Genomic DNA, 23,918 nt, shown 5'->3' with positions numbered 1-23,918 from the left:
GCAGTGATCTCTAGTGAGCGCACTACCCCAGGTTGTTCGCAGGGAGCTGCGGCGGAAACGCCATCACCTGCAACTAGGGCTGGCTCCCCAGCCCTCACCAGCAGTGCCCTGTGAGGCGACAGAGACAGACACCGACTCGGACAGAGCCACCATGTTAGAGACTGTTCCTGTCAGTCAGAGTGAGGCTATACCCCCGACCCCTTTGCCTAGTCAGACTGTGACTAGATCTGGACGAGTTTGTAAACCAGTCAACAGGCTAGACCTGTAGACATGAAGGATTCATGGACTCTGGGGGGGGTTGAAAAAAAAAAGTGATAAAAAAAGGGGGATAGTGTGAGAATTTGCCACAGATGTTGATAATTCTCATTTGTGGTAGATTTGTGTTGATAGATATTACTAGTGGTAATTTGACGTTGAGGAACAACTCACTTTAAGTTTACATTGGTCGATGACAAGTGCTGTTAAGATAGCCATTTACAGTTACAAAGTTTCTGTGATGTTATTAAGATAATAACACAAAAAGACGGGGAGATGTCATATAAAGATGTGCCTGCACATTACCATGTGTTTTACGGTAACGCAGTGAAACCTAAGGGACAGAGATCTCACTTATTCTCGCTAGAGTATGTGTATGTTATGTTCTCCATGCTACCGTGTGTTCACTAAATATAGCTCTGGCTAGAAGTGAGTCAAACCTCCAGCATACACTTTCACTTTCAATTTTTTTTAAGTTTTGCATTTACACTTCTAGTTCAGTTATTTGAAATACAACATTTGTATTTGGTTGTTCCATGCTACTGTCCTTATACTGTAAATGGCAATGTCCTGATCAATATTGTAGCCATTTATTTTTCTATATTGATCCACTTAGCTTCTATTTTTACTTTCAACTATTTCATTATTGTGAGAATTTATGTTGCTTAAAAGTCATTTTGTAAATGTGGGATACCTAACCCTCCCTCATCTTTCTGTTGTTGTGAGGCTTTAAGTTTGATTTTCTGTCTTCTGTTGTTCCAAATACATTTTGAAATCATTTTATTCCACATACTGTTCCCTTTACTTTATTTTTATTATTGGTCTTGGCAATGCTTGAAATAGAAATACAAATTAAGGGGGTATCATCATTTGTAATCGTTTCTACTCTGCTTAGTATTCCGTCTGGTATTAATATCCATCTATTTAGATCCTGTCTTATTTTACTTTCCAAAACAGAATAATTGATTTCAAACAATTTATCTAGATTATTAATGCCCAAGTCTCTTTTTTTCTTTTTGTCCCATTTAATTCTGTAACCACCTTTCAAAGCTTGGCTACAGTGCCGGCCCTGACCAATTTGGTGCCCTAGGCAAGATTTTGGCTGGCACCCCCTTGCATCACAGTCAATTTTACAATTAATTTTCATACACTCACACAGAAATTACATGTATGTATTCAAGATTTTATTTTTTTTTAAGTCAAAAATATCACACCAAATAAAAACTGAAGAAAGAAACAAGTGATAAATTAAAAATACAATATAAATAAGGTATTGCACAAACATATTAAAGAATATTCTATTTACATACAAAATAAAAACAGTCTCTGTATTCTTTAGGAGGAAACCTTTTGCAGCAGAAGCAGTGCAAGCTATCATTCTTTTTTGAGTACATCAGCCAGCTTCTTTTGATTTTTTTCCCCACTGGCTAAGACTATGGTAAAAAAGTCATGTGGACAATTTCTCCCATCTTTGTTTTTGGGAAATGTGTAACTGTTTTTTATTTGAAATGGTCCTCTGTGAACTAACTCCTTTCTTACTTTGTCAGTTAGAAGAGATGGCCAGTCAGCAGGGTCTATTGGTGCAGCCTTTAGTCCTGATGCTGTGTCACTCTGGTGTGCTGAGGTAGAGGGGACAGGAGCACCTGATGCTGTGGCTGTGTCCAAATTCAGGGGCTGCAGCCCACGAAGGGCGCATTTGAAGGCCAATTACGTCACAACGCTGCGCGAAGGCTGTCCAAATTCGAAGGCTGCTCCACATGCAGCCCACAAATGCAGCCTTCCCCACCCTCGTTTAGGAGGACGCACCGCTACTATCCTTCGCGGCCTCACATATCCCAAGATCCTTTGCGCACTGCTGCTCAGTCCCGAAACAGAAGAGGAAGCAAGAGAAAATGGCGACATCAAGTGGCGCAGACATGACATTTAAATTTAAGTAATGGGTTTATACTCGGTTTTTACTCATTTGAACATCCAACGCCAGATATGTTAAACTTCAAGAGACTATAAAACCTCCAAAGTTTAACTTTCAGTTAAAATACGTGATGCTGGTACTGCTATGGTAAATATAGTTGTTAATCACCAATGGGTTAATGTTTATTTTGTAATGTTGATAATTCAATTTAGATTTGACACATTGTACACACACAAATAATGTACACGTTTGATAGATTTGAACCAAAACAGACTTTAATGCATGAACACCTGGTGATGCAACCAGGAAATACTCCGAAGGCTGGACCGTCCAATTTAACAATGGTGGACGCAGCCTTCAAGGTCTCTCCGAAGGACCCGGCCTCCGTGGGCCGCAAAGGCCGCGTCCTTGAAGGCTGCAGCCCCTGAATTTGGACACAGCCACATAGACGCCTCATTGAGCGCTGGACCGTACGTCGACGTCGCCGCCATATTGGAGGAGGCAGCTCTGCCCCGTGAACTAATACAAGTGAATGGAGTGAACTTTACAAAGCTCCTTCTACAAAGTGCTATAAGTTAATGCCTCTCATTTACACATTCACACACGTACGAATATATTCAGGAAACAGATAAGAACCAGAAACAACGTCTGTAACGTCCTCTGATGATTATAAACGTTAACTACTCCTTATATGTTCAGTATAAAGGTAGGCACCAAACCACCGGATGTACTTTTATAATGTTTTTATGAGTGTTTACAGCTGCCAACGTATGTAACGCTGCTACTGTGATGATACATGACGGTTAAATGTTGAATCTGTGTCTATAATAACCAGATCCTGACATGTAAATGTGACATCTGTCTACCATACTGTCAACTTAAATATGGACTACTGACTGCATAATATATTAATCAGAATCACTTCACTAATCCCCGACGGGAAATTGCTTGCGTTACAGTTGCTCCCATTCAAAGTCAAGAATATGCAGAAAAATAGTAATAATAACAATAACAATAATGATGATGATGATAATAATAATAATAATAATAATAATAATAATAATAATACAAACTATATATATAGTGCATATTTATAAAAGTAGCCTACTGCAACTTTACTTTTTTTTTACCATGTAATGTTATTTTATACAATATCATATTTTATAATGTTCTGTCATGGAGTTTATCACTTCACTGCTAAAAGAAAAGAAAGCAGGCTCACTGCCAGTTGCAGTTTCTTATCTTTAATTATTTGTCTCCATGATTGTTAATTTTATTACTTAGATTATCAGAAATCACTGTGTAAAAACGACGTTGGTGCTTTTTATTCCAACAGACATCACATTTACATGTCAGGATCTGGTTATTATAGACACAGATTCAATATTTAACCGTCATGTATGTAGCGTTACATACGTTGGCAGCTGTAAACACTCATAAAAACATTATAAAAATACATCCGGTGGTTTGGTGCCTACCTGTATACTGAACATATGAGGAGTAGTTAAGGTTTATAATCATCAGAGGACGTTACAGACGTTGTTTTTGGTTCCTATCTGTTTCCTGAATATATTCGTACGTGTGTGAATGTGTAAATGAGAGACATTAACTTATAGCACTTTGTAGAAGGAGCTTTGTAAAGTTCACTCCATTCACTTGTATTAGTTCACGGGGCTGAGTTGCCTCCTCCAATATGGCGGCGACGTCAACGTATCGCAGAGGCGGGCCAACCCGCTCAATGAGGCGTCTATGTATATATGTCTATGGTGATATGCTCCATGGCACCGCTATAGTTTTATGTGGACAACACGTCCAGTTAGGCATTACTACTGTAAATGTTTGTAGACAGACGACTAGTGTCTCTTACGAGAACATTGTACAGCAGTGTAGTTGTGTTGTGTTAAGTTAATTCGGGGAACTCGGATTGAGACACCAAAGTGCATCAGGAAGCTAACACGGCTAGCGCTAGCTTATTCGCCACAGACTTTGTACAAGTGTAGCCTGCTCGGACACATTGGATATACATCGTCCGGACTGCTAAGTTAACTACACTGAGACCAAGGGACTGAGGTATCCAGCGGACAGTGGAGAACTCCGGTCGCCAGACATCTCGGGTGAGCTGTACAGAGGATATCTCTTCTTTTCACGGATCGGCGCACTCTCGGTGAGGGCGGCGGCCATTGTTTCAAGTGTTTCTCTCAGCATTGGAGCGCAGAGGACATCTTGTTCTTTGTTTCTACGATCCCAAGCTTCATATCAGGCCTGCAACGTTTGATCTGGTAACTCATTGGGTACCCATAGTATTATTTAAGTTAGAGAACTGCCGGCTATAGATTGTAAGATTGAAGGGTTTTGTTTAATTGTCTTTGAAACTGAATATTTTGGTTTTGGTGTTCACATGAAGGACTTTTGAGGTATTGAAGTTAAAATAACTACCAGCGAACTGAAAAAAAACTACTTATTTGTTTATTAATAATTGTGTACAGATGTGTATATTTTGTGCTAAGTAAATAGTTCAATATATATCATTGGCAGTTGAATGGTTTATTTGAATTTAAGGCTTAATGCATATCTTTAGCTCTGGACAAGAGGGTAAACGTTTATTTTAGTACTTTGTGTGACTAAAATACAGTAAGTTTAAAGCTGTCATTTAAAGGTGAGTAATTGTCATTAAGTCAGAATAGTCTTGCTATATAGTAACTAAAACAAGGTCAAAAGACAAAGTAAACACACACCTACTGTTAGAGATAACACTTTATCCAAAGAACTCAGGATAGCTACCCCTATTAATTGCCAGAACAGCAAAGGGGCGCTACAAATATATGTACTAATTCCTCTGGTGATGTAAAATAAACAATTATATCATCTGCATAAAGAGATATTTTATGCATTTCCTTTCCCAATTGTGTTCTTTTATATCTGCATTTTTTCAAATTCCTATCGCTAGCCTTTTAATGTAAACAGCAAATAAATGGGGGGAGAGAGGATCTTGTCTGTCTGCTTCCTCTTTGTATTGTAAATCTTCTTGATAGTGTACCATTTGTTTTTACTCATGGATCCTATAAATTGCTTGCAACCATTAGCTAAATTTCTTGTCCAGGCCAAGGCTGTTAAGAGTCTCAAACATTAAAGGCCAGCTCACTAAATCAAAGGCCTTCTTTGCATCTAATGTGACTAACAGAAGGTCTTCGTTATGCCTTTGAGCATAATCATTTACATTTTACATTGCTTGCCTAATTTTGTCTGCTAGTAGCCTCACATTCTGTGTCAATTCTAACTGTAACAATGGATTTTACACTATTAGCTAAAATTGCTGATGGTCTGTATGGTCTGTATTGAGCAGTGAAATGGGCCATGTCTGTGCCCGCTTTCCTGTATAGTGCATAATTATAGTGCATATTATGTTTTTTGTTTTGTTTTGTAGAATTCATTTGTAAATGTGTCATCTCCTGGAGATTTTCCTGCATTTAGTCCAACTATTTGTTGTTTCCTCTTAAGTAACTTGTTTTATCAGTTGAATATTTTTTTCCTGTTGCACTCTTTGTGGTTTAAAATTTCTCTATTTCTCAATTTTCTTAATTTGATTTCCATCCACTCTTGCTTATTTCTGTATAATGTTTTGGACTAAGTTTGCAAACTCTTTAGTAATATTTTCCTTATCAGTTATTGTTTCTGACAGATCCATTTTTAATTTCATACTACAGGCTTTGTTCATATGTCTTTGAAGTTTATAGGTTTATAGATTAAGATTGTAAAAAATGTTGGTCCACCATCATGGTTTGACTCACAGGAGAGCCAAGGGATGCTCAGCTCCAGCCGGACACCAGCTGCTCTGAAAGCCTACTTTGAGACATCTATGGGGAGCTCTAAAATGTTTTCCACTTTTGTGTCTCTTGTTACATTTTATTTTCTGTACATTAAGGTTCCTGAAAAAAAAAAAAATATGTCCATGTTGCATGTTTATTTGCCCATGACATTCCAATTTCCAAACACTTGTCTCCACTAATTAACTCAATATTGTGTTGCTTTGTGGCGTGTAGACATAAGGTGTGTTTCCAGAGCTGATGAGATCCATAGACAAACAGAGCACATGATTCAGGTATCCTGTTTCTTTTCATGGTAAAAATTTACTTTTGGCCCTTCTTCCATGTTTCTCTCATGGTTGCAATCCACAGACATACGGGGAAACAACAGCAAAGTGAAGGGAATTTACAAGAGCATTGTCAAAGACATTTCACAAAGTTGAGAGTTTCCCCTTACTCACCTTAAAAAACTTTGATTTTTTTAGGGGAGTCTGGTACTGGTTTTTCACCATATCAAATTCCTCTTTGTTCAAGCAGTGGTCAAACATCATTCAGTCAGCCTTGAGTAATGAGAAAACTGAAACTGAAGGAAAACATTTTTAAAAAAGAACACCATATCTTTCACTGGCAAAACTCCTCTAAGTATCAAGCTAGCAAACTAGCATCCTTACATTACTCTGTCAGCAACTGCAAGCTAATGCCTGATTAATGCTAAATCACAATCTTTATATGTACATGACATGACATTCACTGTTGAAACAGAAGAACACAGACACAGGTCACATGCTTCAATGTTAACAATTTCATTGATGCACAGGTTGAACCGCAGGGGCTGTCAATCATTTTCACATCACATGATATGTGAAAACTTGACAGAAGTTCCCCAAACTTGAAAATGTTATTTATTTATTATAATAGTCATAACATAATGTTTCAAGTCCCTTTGATGAAAATATTTTTTTTGTTGACACAAATTAGATTTGCATTTGTAGTCACTCAGCTTGGTCTTGTGCTCCTGTTTAAAACCCACCCTAATTAAACACCTTGTATCCTGGTTGTTTACTAGTATTTTTTTTAATCTGTTGCTGTGGACAAACAATCTCAAGTAGAACCAGGATGCTAGTAGCAGAGCATCACAGTTTCTCCTTTGTTGTTTATGGCACTCATAAAACTTTAAGGTGCATCAACACCACCTTCTGGCTCGGCAGGTTCAAAAAGTTCACAACATGACGTCATACAAATGGGCTATGGATGACACTCCCAAACCGTGGCAAAACCCTGCAGCTGATCACCACAATGACTGATTTGGTCTGAATAAGGCCTTAGCCAAATAAGTAACTGTTATCAGAGTCTGGAGATCGCGTCCTGCCAGAGGAGGATTAAGGTAGTCATGGGCCCCTAGGCTATTTTTGATGTGGGCCCCCCCTTATGCATCACGCTCTCCCAGAAAAAATGTATTTTTGCACCATGTGTAACAGTGCAGGAGAATATTTGGCAAACATGATCCACACACACTCCAGTTAGCACACAGGTAGGTCAAATCGAATCGATGAGCTTGATTGGATGAGGTGACCCGTGTCTGCCCAATCAGTGCTGTTTTGTTTGTTTATTACCCCATGGACCAATAGAGGTCAATGCATTTTTCCATTATTGTACAAGTACCATAATTATACAAGTGTATTTAAATTTCTAAAAAATAATCTGACCAATTCAAGGACCCCTCCACAGGGGTGGAGCAGCAATTTTAAATGTGCGGGGGTTCTGGGGTAGCACATGAGCACCGCAACCACCTTTGGCCCCTGTTTCAGTCTCCAAAACTAATGCGATGCATTTCTAGATTTTCTTCACTAGGATATGCCAATAATATTGCATTCAAAATGTACATTATAGCACAACACTCTTTAACCTAAGATATTATATATTCACAAGCAATCACATACCATGGTATTAAGAAATTAATGTATATGTCTTATTAAAGAACAAGTGTGAGTGAGTGAAATTGGCAAGAACACTGTGTTCCTCCCTCTTCTCTTGTGTTATCTCCCTCTCCTTCTCTCATGTTCTCCCCTTCTCCTTCTTTTGTGTTCTCCCTCTCTTCTCCTGTGTTCTCCCCCTCTTGTCTTCTCTCCAACTTCTCTCCTGTTCTCTCCCTCATCTTCTCCATGCTCTCCTTTGTCCTGCCTCCTGGACTTCCCTTCCTCAGAAACATCCTACATAAAGAACTCAATGTTAATATTCCTGAACATGGAAGTGTTGAAATATTTTATGTAAACAGCCTTGATTTTGATTAGGAAACATTCAATTCTTTTGTTGTTCTTTTATCTGCTTTTTATTAATTATTTTACATATATTTTGTTGTTCTAATCTGTTTTAACTAATCTTTCATCCTAGCCTTTATTGTACTCTATATTATTTTATTCCTATAAGATTTTAATAGTTTTATTGCATTTCATTGTCTTCATTTCTATTCTTTTCTAGTTTCTGAGAGCAGTAACAGGGATGAGTTGATGTAGGAGATTTTCTTCATTGAAAAGAAGGTTTTAAACTCCAACAAATAGCTTTAAGTTACGTAAATGAACACCTACATGGCATTAATGCAAGAATATGAATGTACTACCATAAAATTGAATTAGTGCATTTATGGATTGAAAGCTAGCTTTCTGTTTCCCTCCTGTCACATAACTCCAATTAAATGACAACTTGACTTGAAAGAGGAGTCAATCTTCTGCTGCCTCTTCCTGTTTGGCATTCCTAACAAAAAGAATAATGATAATGTTGAATAATATCAAAATCAGTGGATGTCTCTAGAAAACAGTTACCATTAACTTTACCTGGCTTGCATTAACTTTGTTTGCCACCTGGCTTGCTTAATATTAGCGGACATGCCACAAAGCAAGACATACTTTAGTTATTTACAGAGAAAATTCTACATTATTAACTAGTTAAATAACGTGTCATACCTCTGCTCTGTTCGCTGTCTGCGGCAGCGAGTGACGGCAGCTCCGTGTCAGCATGTACGTGTTTACTTTCCCGGGGGGCGGGACTAGTGGGTTTGGTCAAATGGCTGTGATTGGCCTGATGGCTGTCAATCAATCTAACTTGGCCAATGGGTTTTCATGTATGGGGGACTGAGGTGCGCTCCATTTTAGTACGCTGGTACACCGCGAGGGCGGGCAAACGGTTTAATACCTTAAGAGAAAGTCGGGGGGAGGAAATCACCTTGTTTTAAAAGTCCCCCACGGCTGTGACACCACGGCCCCTCCACACGTGGGGCCCCTAGGCTGCAGCCTAGGGAAGCCTGTGCATTAATCCGCATCTGCGTCCTGCAATAAAGCATCTTGCCATTTGTCACCAATTCTCCTTTGATGTCCTCAAGAGATGTGTTTGGAGCCTCAATTATGATTGCCCGAGGGAAAGTAAAATGTGTGATTACCCTACACTGATCTGGATTGCCATTGTCATTAAACAAATCAGTCATTTATAGCAGTGAAGCCCCACTCTGTGGATACTCAATGATGCACAGCACATTACTTCCTAGTTAAATTAAAGTTTACAAAAATGACAAACTATGAAAACGATCATGATGCAATAAGTATTGTGGCTGCTATAGATCTAGTTTTATAAGGAACTGAATGTTACAGTTTAACCCAAACTGAACTGAACACAGTCAGAAAAAAGTGAATTAACTGCAAAGCTCATGGACCTTGACTCAAGGTTTAACAAAAAAAAATTTGAATCAGCAAAGTCATTCAGAAATTCCACCCAATGTGTCAATGCTTTTGTCATGTTATGCTGGTTTTGAATACATCATGTGCTTGTCCCAACATTTACTCTAAAAGCAGAGCTGTAGGGTTTTAATTAAAACTTTTACTAGATCAGATATCATTATTATATTCTAACTCACTATGTCCGTATCTTAATCCTTCATCACAATTGCGATAGCACATGTTATCCAGCAGATGTCACCATTGGTGTAATCAAACCTTCAAAACAGATTACAGCGCAACTATTTTGTATCAGTTCAGTGCTTCAGACATCTTTGTGTCTATCCTAATGCAAAGAAACAAAAGGGGGACATAATCAGTCCAGACAGTGAACACAGAATGGGGGATACGGGGGTTGTACAGAATATATTGAAGTAATAGTGTTATTTTATTCACAATATTACTTTGCTCTGTATTATTTAAAATCACAATGTATGTTGAATAGCACTTATAAGGGTTATTATGTATAGCTTTAACCTTCCATATCCCCCTGAAATAAATGGTTTGGGGGAGCACAACTCATTCTTTGTATTTCAAGAGAGTGAATATTGGACTTAAAGCAAAACTACTTTAATACAACTTTCATTTCGTACTCGCAAAAGTAACTGTTGAGATCTTGGATTATGGCAGTGTCAGTAAACCTGGGTCAGATGGAGCATAAATAGTCAGATTTTCATAAATTTAAGCTTACAGGCCAACTTCCAAACTTTGACTTACCATACTTAGCATAGGCACATGCATGGCTTTACATTACAATGTAGGACATATTCAACATTATATGTGCATATAATTAAACTTTATCTCTAGTTAAAGTTAAATTAAGTTAAACCGATGTTGCTGCATTCCAAGATCTCAGCAGTTATTTTGGTGAGCAAGATGTTATTGTAGCTAATAGAAACAATGACGAGAGTAAAAAGGTGTGGTCTCGCCACTTGAGGCAGCAGAAAGTGACTGCATTGTATTCTAACAAAAACCTGCTATTCAGTGAGTAATATAAGCCTACATATGTGGGTTCACAACCTGCTTTAATGATTAGAGAGGCAGCTATCAGAGGAAACTCTCAAGAGGAAACAGAATTTTAGCTTCTGAAAACAAAATGTTCACGGCTCTGATGGCTGCTTTTCTCAAAACCATTTCTCTATATGTTTGTGACCTTTTGGATGTGTAGGAGAAGACATTAAAATTAAGCTGCTGTGCAGCTAATTGCATCTTTGTATGAAAATCCCTGACGCAAATTCCTTGGGGATTATTCTTTTGATAAAATCCATTAGCCGCACAAAAATCCAGATGCCTGCCTTTTTTTCTAAGATGGCCACCATGTCTTGACCTTAAAATAATATTTGGGGTGCATATTTTTGGAAAAACTGTCCAACATCAATAATCTTGCTATGAAATCATAATTTTTTTGAACACATAGAAGGTTTAATTCTGGAGAAACTAAGAATTTTCCTTCTACAATATTTCAGCCATTGAAAGAAGAAAATCAGCTTATTGAGCTTTGGGCTGTTTAAATGCATGGTGTATGGAGAGTGGGGAAAGATGAGCCAGTGGGTTAGGTGACCCACCCCTGATATTTTTTAATACGTTTATCTGAAAGGAGAGAAACATATGTCAGAAGCATTTGTTTACACAGAAAAACATTTTTCAAATGTTCTGCAAGTCAGGTAAAATGATGACAGGTGTATTATACATGTACCCATAAGCCATGTGAATTAATCAGTTTAAGATTAGCCCAAATTGCTAAGCTACACAGTTTTACTTTAAGCAAAAAAAAGACAAAAAAAACCTTTTTTTCAAAATGGTGACCATGAGCTATGTGATCAAAGTGGGCAAAAGGCTGTGGGGGTAAATTGAGCCAGTGGTTGAGTTTACCCTACCATAAATTGAGTCTCTGAAGATAAAAGTGGTATTTCAGTGCAGTATAACATAACTGGTTTGGTTTTTCATATATTAAATATTGTAGATCTGTCATGGGCATGGGATTTATATTGTGCTTTTCTAGTCTATAATCTACTAAAAATGCTGTACAACACTCACATTCACCCTTCATACACGGATAGCAGAAGCTTGGTCTGGCCAGTTATAATCAGGCAGCATGGAACCTCTGGTGTTTGACCAGCTATGCTTACTTTTGTTGCCAGGTTGGTTCAAAACGCCATTATTACCCAGAAAAGAATATGGTTATTGGAAAAAAGGGCAACATCATCACATAACGTTTTTTTCAGCATGCTGTATCATAGCCCATCGGTACACAGACATGCAAGTCATTGCACGGTTCTCATTGAGAATCTATGTGACAACTGAAATGTATACATATACACAACAATAATAAAAACGATTTTTTCATAAAAATATGTATGTCACAATTGCTTTCACTATTGAAGCAGTTTTGAACATCCTTTCAGCAGTTTATTATTCGTTAATGTGCTCTACTCCAGGAAATATGGTTTGAATGGTTGACGGGAGGTCTGACCAAACTGAGCCTACACACAGCCTAAAGGTTGAATGACGTCAGCAGCGGGTCCAATGAGTAGAGAGAGCGTCTCCTCTTCCCATCACTGCTGCTGCTGCTGCTGCTGCTGCTGCCGGCCCTCGTACAGCCAAGGTAAGACCTCCACACTGCAGCGCTAACTTTAGGTTTTTTTTTACACATTCTAAGCACTTTGTTATTTCTAACTTATCAGCTGCTTCTTACAGAAAGTTACTGACCCAGCACTGCCACTTGTCTCTCTGCAGGAGGACTTGTCACCCGTCTCTCTTGTATTGTCTTGCCATTTTCGGGACCGATACCATGGGGAGGTTAGATGAGCTTCGGCAGTTTAGTTTGTTGAAATGGCTCAGAGAAGAGAGACAGTCGAGGAAACTGATTCTCTTCATTGTTTTCGTCGCCCTGCTCCTGGATAACATGCTGCTGACTGTAGTCGGTAGGTGCCTGCTTGTCTCACTTCTACACATCTGCAAAGTTCTTTGTTTTTCTTTATTTAACTCACGCAACAGGTAGTCGAGATCACAGTCTGTCTTAAGATGTAAATATGTCCAGTTGTCTTTGAGTCCAGCCAGTTGTCTTCCCAGGTTGTAAAATACGACACCGCTACCTGGGAATGACACGGGGCTGCAGCTCAGCCTGTTGCCCCAGTCTGCATGACGCGCTGTAGTGCTCTCTGTGGAATGCGTCCTCTACTGAGCCAATCTGAGCGTAAATGTCGGCCACATTTAGGACAAAATAAAATGATTGGGTCGGGTTAATGGGGTCGGGATTTTAGGTTTTCATTTGGGGTGTGATTTTTTTTTTCAGGAGCAAAATAATAAATAAATAATATACATTAAAATTGAAAATAATTGATTGTAATATATATATAAAGAAGCGTTTTAAAGATAACCAGCAGGGCAGGTTTTAAGGGGATGGTTTTCATCTCATTTGGTCCGTTTAAATCCACCTTAAAACCTCCTGATCCAATTAATGTATACTCATATGGAATTTGAAATATTGGCAATCAATATCAATATCATTTGGACTTCCAGGGGAAGTCCAAATGATATTAATCACTGTGATACTTGACCTAATATATGTGGTATATGTTTTGTATATGTATATATTTTAGATTAGTGGATCAATTCAAGATCTTCGTCCATCCATCTATTATCTGTAACCGCTTATCCTTTGCGAGGAGCCGATCCCAGTAACACACTTTGACAAAACACTGTTGATCCTGGTCTCAGTCATGAACTCTTCTTACACTATAACACTAAGCCCATTAATAGTTTTAAAAATGTGTGTGTGAGAGGGAGAAAGCGAGATAAATAATTTACCCATAATGATGTAAAACATTAAACAATTGGATTTTAAGGGGTTAATTACTTGACATCATCAACTGTCAAAATAAGACCAAAATAAAAATGTCTTCTTTCTTTCTTTGCACTCAAAATCTAACATGTCAAAGTATTTTATAGTTTTGGTTTACCATGTATACTTGTAAAGTGTATTAGTTATGGTTCAAGCGCCACAGGGGAGGAACCCTGTTGTGTTTGTACCGGTTTATTATTATTATTATTATTAGTAGTAGTAGTAGTATTACTGTTATTAATACTACTATTATTATAATTATTATTGTTTATCTTATGTCGTGGCTCAAATTGCCATCAGATGGAATGACACACGGAACTTGGTTCATTAGCTCAAAGTGATGTGCAGATGCTTCCCAAGAAACATGAACCCAATTGACCAGATGGTGGTGCTGTAATTAAGGCGCCCCCAAAATGCAATTTTGCAAAGGCCACATCCCTTCTGAATTTGGACCCAGTCCAGCTGAATATGCTCTTCAAAAAAGCTTCTTGGACCATAAAAGTCTGACTAGATTGATTTTCCACAATGTTGAATCTTTTCAAAAAACAGTTATAAAAATACAACTTTCAAATTTTGACCACACAAATGCCAAAATCTGTATACAGCATGGCGGGACAGTGTTACAGATTTCTATTGTAAATGAGAGAGATTATTGAAAAGCATGGCCGTCGTAAACCAAACAATTTAACAAGCTTTGGAGCTTAATAGAAAAATGGACATAACTCATTGATCATTTGTCCAATCATCATAAATATGGGTTCATATCTTCAGGCCATATTTGGGAAGAGGCTAATGAAGTATTTCAAATCTGATCCATAGGGGCTCCTCAAATATCAAAAAGAAGTACCCCAAAAAACAAGTGGAAAGAATTTAGCCAATTTTGATGTCCAAGCTCTTGGGGCTAGTATTAACCAAAATCGGTAGTGCTTAGTGATAGGTGTTAGTGGGAATGGCCTATCACATATTTGCTCATAACTCTGGATACCTTTGACTGAAATGCTACAGGCTTGCGGCCATATTTATAATTTGTCTTACTATTGCAGTGCCCACTCAAAATGTGCCTGTTCAGAATGGGCCGATTATTGGTCTCTGGAATTGCTTTTTCTTTTTTTTCTTTTTTTTTTATTAGTGCATGAACACAGAACAAAGACATTGTGGAGTAGACCAGTATTTTTCATCCTTTTTTGAATCCTGGCACATTTTTTACATTAAAAAAATCATGCAGCACACCACCGAACAAAAATGTTACAAAATGACACACTGTAGCCTAATACAGCATTAATAATGAAGTTATTATAACTAAGGTTCAGGAACTGGACCACGCCACTCCACCTTGCTGATCTGCCACCCAGGCCCATCCAATTAAACCACCTGTGTCTCATCAACCTAACCACCTGTGCCTCATTAACTCAACCACCCATGTCGCCCTGATTCAATCACCTGTGAAACCTAAAGAGGCAAGCCTAACCATTTCTCTCCCGTTTGTCTCAAGTTCTGACATCCTTCCATGCTAAGACAAGCATTTTGAAACTAATAAAGAAAATTTGAAAACCTTACCACCTTCCAATGGATCAAGAGCTGTTCCTCAATCCTTCCGATGACGATCTCTTCGACAATCGTTCTGTCATTCTGTCAGGTTTTCTCTGATGGCGTCTCCATCAACAAAACGCACATTGGTCAGGAGTTGAGCATGTCCACTAATGTCCATAGACTCATCAAGTTGCAATGCAAATGTCCCACTGATGTGTATCTTTTCCAAAACAACGCTTTTGATGTCTGCATACATGTCATCAATATGTCTGTTATCTGAGAGATAATTGGACAATTTCCCACGGCACACCTGATGATCTCTCGCGGCACACAGTGGTTGAAAATACGAGAGTAGACACATGACAAATGCTCGACATTACCTGACTAAACCATGAAGTGGAAATAAACAGACATGACAACAGCAAAACAAGTAATAATGATAGTACAAAAGAGAATCTCTAAAGCTACGGCAAGTGTGTGAGTATGTGTGTGTGTGCATGTGTCTGTGTGTGTTTGTGAGATCGTGGGTTTGAATGCATAGATATATGCGTGCTTCTACAGCAGTGAGCGGGAAAAAATAAATCAGATGAAGATAGAAGGATGACATTGTAAAAGATAGTATCGAGACAAAGAGAAAAATAAATAATTTAATAAATTGACAAGGCAGAGAAAGAAGGAAATAATTAAATATGAAGGTGAGGGGTGAGAGGAAGAGAGAAATAGTGTGAATAAATATTTTAGAAAATAGATAGTCTTGGGCACATTATAGGAATCAGGGGTTGCTTGGGCTACGTAGAGGTTGAGAGGGATGGGCCTGTTGTTCACTCCCAATCTATCTAGGTACTGTCTGCTGTGTGTGTGTGTGTTTGTGTGTGTGCATGTTCCCCTCTTCATGATTCTATTACCCATTGGGTCTGGCAACTTTCCCCAAGGGGCTGTTGCTGAGGCACCCAAGACGGAGGCAATACGCCACTGCCTCCAGATGGAGTAACTGAAAAAAAGATAAATAACAAAATAAATAAATAAATGCTAAGAAAAAGGACGGAAAAGTGAGTGCTACCAGTATGAAAGCACTATGTGGTAATGTGCGACCTGCTGTTTGTATGGGTTTGTGGCTATGTTGGAAGAAAGTGGTAGAGTTTACAGTTTATGATGTCAGATGTCTATTACTATTATGCACGTTGTCTGGTGAAGAAGAATTCCATGTCAGATTTATGCGGATAGTAATGGTGAGATGATAGTGGCAATATACGGTCGGTAGAGTGATAACATCGTTATTACCAATAATAGTAATAGTAATCATAATCATAATAATTATATAACAATATGTGAGTACATCCTGTACATTGATCATCATATTAATTAGTGTTATCATCCTTATTATCGTCATCATCACCACTAACATCAAAAGTGATAGCAATAATAATATAGTAAGAATTATATCATAATAATGACATAAGTAATAGCAATACTGAATGGGAACATTTTAAACATTAATATGACCATATGAATTATTATAATAATTCATAATTAAAAATAATAATAATACTAAATTAAAGCTGCAAGCAGCGATGAACGGGCCCTCGCAGTCCACGCGGGTCGGGGCGTGCTGCTGTCGGGGCGTGCTCCTTACCCGGACCCATTGCCCCGTTATTGTGCACGCATGTCTTAACTGATAGCCAAAAACGTTTTTGTGTTGATAATAGCGCCACCTGCTGGTGATTTTTGGTGTGTGAGTTACAGATGCCAGTCTATACCACCCCAATCAGTTTCATATCCATAAGTGTTATGGTGTGGGCACAGTGCCAATTATAAAATGAAACTGCCACCAGAGCGCCACCTAGTGTCAGATCGGTAACACCTTTGTCAGTTGTCCTCAGGAGGCCATTGGCAATCAGTGTACCAAGTTTTGTGTTAATCCGACCAACCAATGTCGAGATATAAAATACTTCAATTTAAATAGCGCCACCTAGTGGTCATGGGCTAAGCTTTTGCACAGAGCCTTAGGGGCTCATGGGGAAGTAGTACCCTGAGTTTCACGTTATTTGGACACACCAATGTGGAGATATGCAACACTTCCTGTTTTGACCCGAATCCACAGGAAGTTGTTATTTAATAACTTGAGTATTCTTTGGCGTATCAAAATTCTTTTAATAACTTTTTGTCAGAATGGTCCACAGATGCTGTGTGCAAAGTTTTGTGCAAATCGGTGAAATTGACTGGGAGGAGTTCGAAAAAGTAGGTTTGCGACATTTCGCGAGCTAGCGAAAAAAAACGGTAGGCGGAAATGGGCGTGGCCTATATCAGGAGATTCAGCAAGATTCACTGAACGCGTGGATATAAGTTCATAATTTTGAATGTGCGACAAAGTATGTGGGAGTTATTAGCCAAAACGCATGTGCCTTGATTATAGCGCCACCTAGTGGTGAAAATTCACAACGACAACAGATTATAAAATTTTTCGCCAGGCCTAATGTCTTTGCCAAATAAAATCGCGTTTTCATCCATGTTCAGGCAGTGAAAAATGCGATCATTAAGGACAAAGGAAAATAATAATCATTCGAAAAACAATAGGGACCTCGCAGGTTCCCTGCTTGGGCCCTAATTAGAACATTTGTAGTGGATCCTTTGGGTCCTGTATGAAGGGGGTGGGAATTTGGAGGCCTGGTCACCTTGGGCTCTTTGATTTTTTCATCAAGCCATTCCTGAGTTTTTGTGGCGTGTTGGTGCATTGTCCTGCAGGGGAAGGGGTGCACTGCCATCAAGGAGTGTCGTTGTCATGAGGTGGTGTACTTGGTCCACAACAGTGTTTGGATGGGTGGTATCAAGTGGCATCCACATGAATGTCAGGACACAAGGTTTCCCAGCAGAACATTGTAACGAGATGACCTATGTTACTCACATCACCTGTCAGGGGTTTTAATGTTGTGGTTGATCGGTGTATACCATCATCATCATCAACGTTACCATTCAAATAAAGTCAGACAAGATTGAATAAACAGAATGATAAATGAAAAGGGCGAAGGGACAACATGGGGCCGCGCCACTGTGGACTCTGGGAGAGCGATGGGGTCGGGTGCAATGTACCGGGCAGCAGGCGAAGGGGGGGACCTGGGCGTTGCAGACTAGCTCTCGGTACGTGGAATGTCACCTCTCTGGTGGGGAAGGAACCGGAGCTGGTGCGGGAGGTAGAGCGGTACCAACTAGATATAGTTTGGCTCACCTCCATGCACAGCACCAGTTCTGGAACCAAACTCCTTGAGAGGGGCTGGACTCTCCTTTTCCAGAGTTGCCCAGGGTGAGAGGTGCCGGGCGGGTGTGGGGATACTCATAAGCCCCCGGCTGAGCGCCGCTGTGTTGGAGTTCTCCCCGAGGGACGAGAGGGTCGCCTCCATGCGACTGCAGGTCACTGGGGGGAAGGCTCTGACTGTTGTTTGTGCGTATGCACCAAACAGCAGCTCAGAATACCCGGCCTTCTTGGAGTCCCTGGGTGGTGTTCTGGAAGGGGCTCCACCTGGGGACTCCATAGTTCTTCTGGGGGTGTCACGGTTCAGAAACTGAGACTCAAGTGCAAGACAACGAGACACAGGCTGGGATGAGTTCAAAGACAAAAGTAATTTATTAAAGGCTGCACCAATACAAAAACTAGAACCAAGGAAGGAGTGACACTTCACCCAAGGGGCTGGCGGGGACTAATTCAAACCCGCACAAACCAAAAGAAAAGATAAACAAACTCGGTACAAACTAACGCTAAAACGGGAAATCAGGAGGCAGCTAATAAACTAACAAAAAGTGCTGTCTACAAATAATTAGACAGGAACGGGAATTTACAACTACCAGACCGGACGGGAGAGAGAGCTGGACTGCGTCTGGCTGCGGGGCTGGAGGGGGGAAGGCATGCGGAGATGATGCGGAGGGACCAGGTGGAGATGCGGCAGACAGGTGCGGCTTTCCAGGGGGGAGCGGGAGTGGGAATCCGGAGAGCTGGGTGAAGCCTCGGCGGAGGAGACAGGAGACAGGCGGGTCCAGGAGTGCAGGCGAGGAAGGGAAACTGGAGACAGAGGTAGGGGTCAAAAATAGTTTCACTGGGAAAACAGGCTAGAACAGAGCAACATCAATGAACTAACAGTATATTGAGTTACGGTCCGGCGTCGTGTTGTGGAAAGTGTCTGGTTTTTATGGTGGCAGGTGAATGAATGAGATTGCTCCCCTCCCCGCCGCACGGATCAATCCACTGATTGCAGAGTGGCTGCACCTGTCCGCTCTGCACCCGCATCACGCTCCAGCCTGCCAGAGAGAGAGAGAGAGAGGAAGAAGAGAGAAAGAGGGAGAGAGGGAAAGAAAAGTGTGAGAGAGGCTGCCACTATATAGCCCTCGAAGTGGAGGGCGTGACAGGGGGACTTTAACGCTCACGTGGGTGACGATTGGGAAACTTGGAGGGGGGTGATTGGGAGGAACGGCCTGCCCGACCTGAACTCGAATGGGGTTTTGTTATTGGACTTCTGTGCTAGTCATGGATTGGCCATAACAAACACCATGTTTGAGCATAGGGTGGCTCATAAGTGTACCTGGTACCAGGCCACCTTAGGCCAAAGACTTGCGGCCTGCGGCCATATGTCGTGGACACTCGGGTGAAGAGAAGAGCAGAGCTGTCAACTGATCACCACCTGGTGGTGAGACAGACCTGAGAAACCCAAACAAGTAGTGAGGGTGAACTGGGAACGTCTGGCGGAGGCCCCGATCCATCAGGTCTTCAACCCCTACCTCCAGAAGAACTTTTCGCTCATCCCAGGAGAGACTGGGGATATGGAATCCAAATGGACCATGTTCAGAGCCTCCATTGTAGAGGCGGCTGCTAAGAGCTGTGGTCAGATGGTCATCGGTGCCAGTCAGGGCGGCGACCCAAGGACCCGCTGGTGGACACCGCCGGTGAGGGAAGCCGTCAAGCTGAAGAAGGAGGCCTTTCAGGCTTAGCTGGCCCAGGGGTCGCCTGAAACAGCAGACTGGTACCAGGAGGCGGGAGGAGTTAGGTGAGGCTATGGAGAAGGACTTTTGGTCAGCCTCAAGGAAGTTCTGGCAAACCATCCGGCGACTCAGAAAAGGGAAGCAGGCCTCAGCCCAGGCTGTTTTCAGCCATATCCCTGGCAGAGGTCACTGAGGTAGTCAAGAAGCTCCCCAGTGGCAAGGCGCCAGGGGTGGATGAGATTCGCCCCGAGATGCTGAAGGCTCTGGACATTGTTGGGCTGTCATGGCTGACACGTCTTTTCAGTGTCGTGTGGAGGTCAGGGACGGTACCTCTGGAGTGGCAGACCGGGGTGGTGGTTCCCATTTTTAAAAAGGGGGACTGGAGGGTGTGCTCCAATTATCGGGATATCACACTGCTTAGCCTCCCTGGGAAAGTTTATTCCAGGGTGCTGGAAAGGAGGGTCCGTCCGATTGTCAAACCTCTGATTCTGGAGGAACAATGCGGATTCCGTCCTGGCCATGGAACAGTGGATCAGCTCTTTGCAGGCTTCCTGGGGGGGTCATGGGAGTTTGCCCATCCAGTCTTCATGTGTTTTGTGGAGAAGGCCTATGACCGGGTCCCCCGGGGAGTACTGTGGCGGGTACTAAGGGAGCACCGGGGTCATTGGTACGAGCTATCCGGTCCTTGTACGACCAAAGTGAGAGTTGTGTCCGTATACTCAGCACAAAGTCGAATACATTTCCAGTGGGTGTTGGACTCCGCCAGGGCTGCCCTTTGTCTCCGATCCTGTTTGTGGTCTTCATGGACGGGATCTCAAGGTGGAGCCATGGTGAGGAGAGTGTCCGGTATGGGAACCTCAGAATTGCGTCTTTACTTTTTGCGGATGACGTGGTTCTGTTGGCTTCCTCAGCCAGTGACCTCCAGCAACCATTGGGGCGGTTCGCAGCCGAGTGTGACGCGGTCAGGATGAGGGTCAGCACCTCCAAGTCTGAGGCCATGGTTCTCTGCCAGAAAACGGTGGATTGCCCCCTCCAGTTGGGGAGTGAGCTTCTGACCCAAGCGAAGGAGTTTAAGTATCTTGGGGTCTTGTTCACAAGTGATGGGAGAATGGACAGATGGCTTGGTGCAGCGTCTGCAGTATTGCAGGCGTTGTAGTCGATTAACCGTTCCATCTCTGTTCCAACCCTCACCTATGGTCACGAGCTGTGGGTAGTGACTGAAAGAACGAGATTGCGGATACAAGTGGCCGAAATGAGTTTCCTCTGTAGGGTGGCTGGGCTCAGCCTTAGAGGAGCTCAGACATCCGGAGGGAGCTCGGAGTAGAGCCACTGCTCCTTCACGTTGAGAGGAGCCAGTTGAGGTGGTTCGGGCATATGATCAGGATGCCTCCTGGGCGCCTCCCCTTGGAGGTTTTCCGGGCACATCCAACTGGGAGGAGACCCAGGGGCAGACCCAGAACCCGCTGGAGAGATTACATACCTCATCTGGCCTGGGAACGCCTTGGGATCCTCCCGGAGGAGCTGGAAAGTGTTGCTGGGGAGAAGGAGGTCTGGAGCTCCCTACTGTGCCGGCTGCCACCGCGACTCAACCCCGGATAAGTGGTAGAAGATGAGATGAGATGAGATGAGATGAGATGAGATGAGATGAGATGAGATGAGACTTGGATCAAGAAGTGGCTGATTGGTGAGCAGTGCCAAGTGGCATGTAAGTAAGTGTTGGTGTTGCTCTGTGACTAATGTATGTATCTGTCTCAGTCAGGCAGTCAGTGTATTCCCAATGCTGAACTTCTGGATAAGCTGTGGAAAATTTGTGAAAGTATTGTAATAATATGGTGTAGATGTGGAAATTTAATGTTTTTTTTATTGATAGAGAAGTCTGGGTTGTTCCAAATTGGTGAGCGGTGGGATGGGGCACCTGTGCAGTGCTGAAGCAATGGTTATGTTTTGAAAACTGGTATTGCTGCTTGCAGCTTTATCATTAACCGTTCATCAAAAATACTGTGTGATTGACACTGGTTGTGTAGGCTCATAAACATTAACATTAAAACTTTAATTAACTGATGCCTTGTTAGGTGTAACCAGTGCTGATGAGAAATGCTCTACATTATCAAGGGCTGCGCCTAACAAATATTTTGATCAAATAATTTAATTCTTTTTTTGATCAGTCTTAATGTAATTCCTCATTTATCAATTTTTCAAAAGATCATTCTTTTGATGACTTAATATTACCTTTAATTTATCCAAATAATTATTACAAACATATATACTTTATACAGTAATATAAACATCACTCTCTAACGTCACTGCATGTCACTGCTGTGTAATGATAAAAGACCCATTGTCAGATGCCTGAAAAATAGTGGACCTCAAATTCAGAAGGATTGCTGTTACATATACATTAACCCTCTAGGCGCCAAAGTCGCATTATTGCGACAGGCAACATTGCTGAAGAAAACAGCCCATATCTTTAAATCTACTGCCTTGTGCTGTAACTGTTTGTAACCAGTAGATGGCCACTAGATTCAGCTCCAATCCTGACGTCATTTGTGGGTGTGTTTCTATGCAAAATATCTGAGAAAAAAAAAGTTTGAAACCCGACACCAGCTGTCAGAGCGGCAGTGGCTGAGCGGCAGAGTGGGAGAGGAGAGAGCAGCGGAGCGCTGGCAGCATCGTGCTGGACAGATCGAGAGACAGATAGCGATTTTTGTAATGAAAAAAACAAAATGCCCAGAGGACTTTACAGTGCGGATGAGGTGCTTGCACAGATCTTTGCTGATCACGATTCAGAAGGGGACGATTTGCCCTCTGATGACGATCGCTCGTCAGAGACGAGTGACTCTGATGATGCTGCAGCTGCACACACTGTCACACAAGCAACACACACTGATCATGGCGAGAGTTACTCCTATCAGATTCCTGTTCATTTACTCTGAGGATGAGAGGATGAAAAAATGAAATGAAAAAATGAAATGAAATGAAAAAAAAACTACTGTGTAAATATGTTCAGAATTCCGTTTTACTGAATTTTACCTGGTGATTTTCAAATTAGATTAGCAACTTTACTCCAATCAAACTCCTGTTCCTTTATTTTGAGGATGAGATACCAATACAAATATTTTCTTTTTCTGTGTAAATATGTTCAAAAATCAGTTTTACTGAAAGTTACGTAAACCAATATGGCTGCCACCTGGTGACGTCACAATATGCAAATTAGATGAGTAAATTTACTCCCATCACAAACTTTAGGTCATTATGAATATTTTTCTCATTTACACTATGGATTTATCTCTCACCACTTCCAAGCAACAGCCTTTTGAAATTGTAAAATCCAAACGGAATATTTTCCTAAATAAACCCTGGCGCCTAGAGGGTTAATTTAATTACTGTATGTCATAGCAATACTTTCCCAGTGGGAAAGGGAAAATAAATTAAATGATTTACAGACTGTAACAACAGTCTGTAGCATTAATTTTAGACATTTTCTCAGTCATATATGGCTTTTAATGTAAACAGAAAATTCTTCATTCGTCATTCCTCTCTCTGGCCAAACAACTGCTCACTCGACTCTACATTTTCCTGTTCCTAGTGTGACGTGTGAAGTCGCTTGGATAACATAAACATAATGCATAGCCATGGCTCAACAACATACTAGATCATAAAGAGACAATGCAGGAGAGCAGAATGTAAAAGGAAAGCAAATAAATCCCACGCCTTCCTCACTTGCTTAAAGGAGCTCTTGGGGAAATACCAGCAGGCCGTAAAAAATGCAAAATTTAAAAATATTTTTCTGATACATCTCCAAAAACACTAACATCTCCAGGACCCTGTTTAGAGTGATTGACTCT

General features: G+C 41.1%; 1 protein-coding gene across 1 annotated transcript in view; it reads left to right on the top strand.

Annotated features, from left to right (window-relative positions):
- Positions 1-12,525: 12,525 nt before the first annotated feature.
- slc18a2 (solute carrier family 18 member 2) overlaps positions 12,526-23,918 on the top strand; it is a 106,537-nt gene continuing 95,144 nt past the window's right edge. The window contains exon 1 of the mRNA XM_073482487.1: positions 12,526-12,658. Coding sequence (XP_073338588.1) covers positions 12,526-12,658 — 133 coding nt within the window. The remainder of the gene's footprint in view (positions 12,659-23,918) is intronic.

This window comes from Pagrus major, chromosome 15, assembly GCF_040436345.1.
Source record: "Pagrus major chromosome 15, Pma_NU_1.0".
NCBI classification, from domain to species: domain Eukaryota; kingdom Metazoa; phylum Chordata; class Actinopteri; order Spariformes; family Sparidae; genus Pagrus; species Pagrus major.
This window is presented reverse-complemented; position numbering and strand designations above follow the sequence as displayed.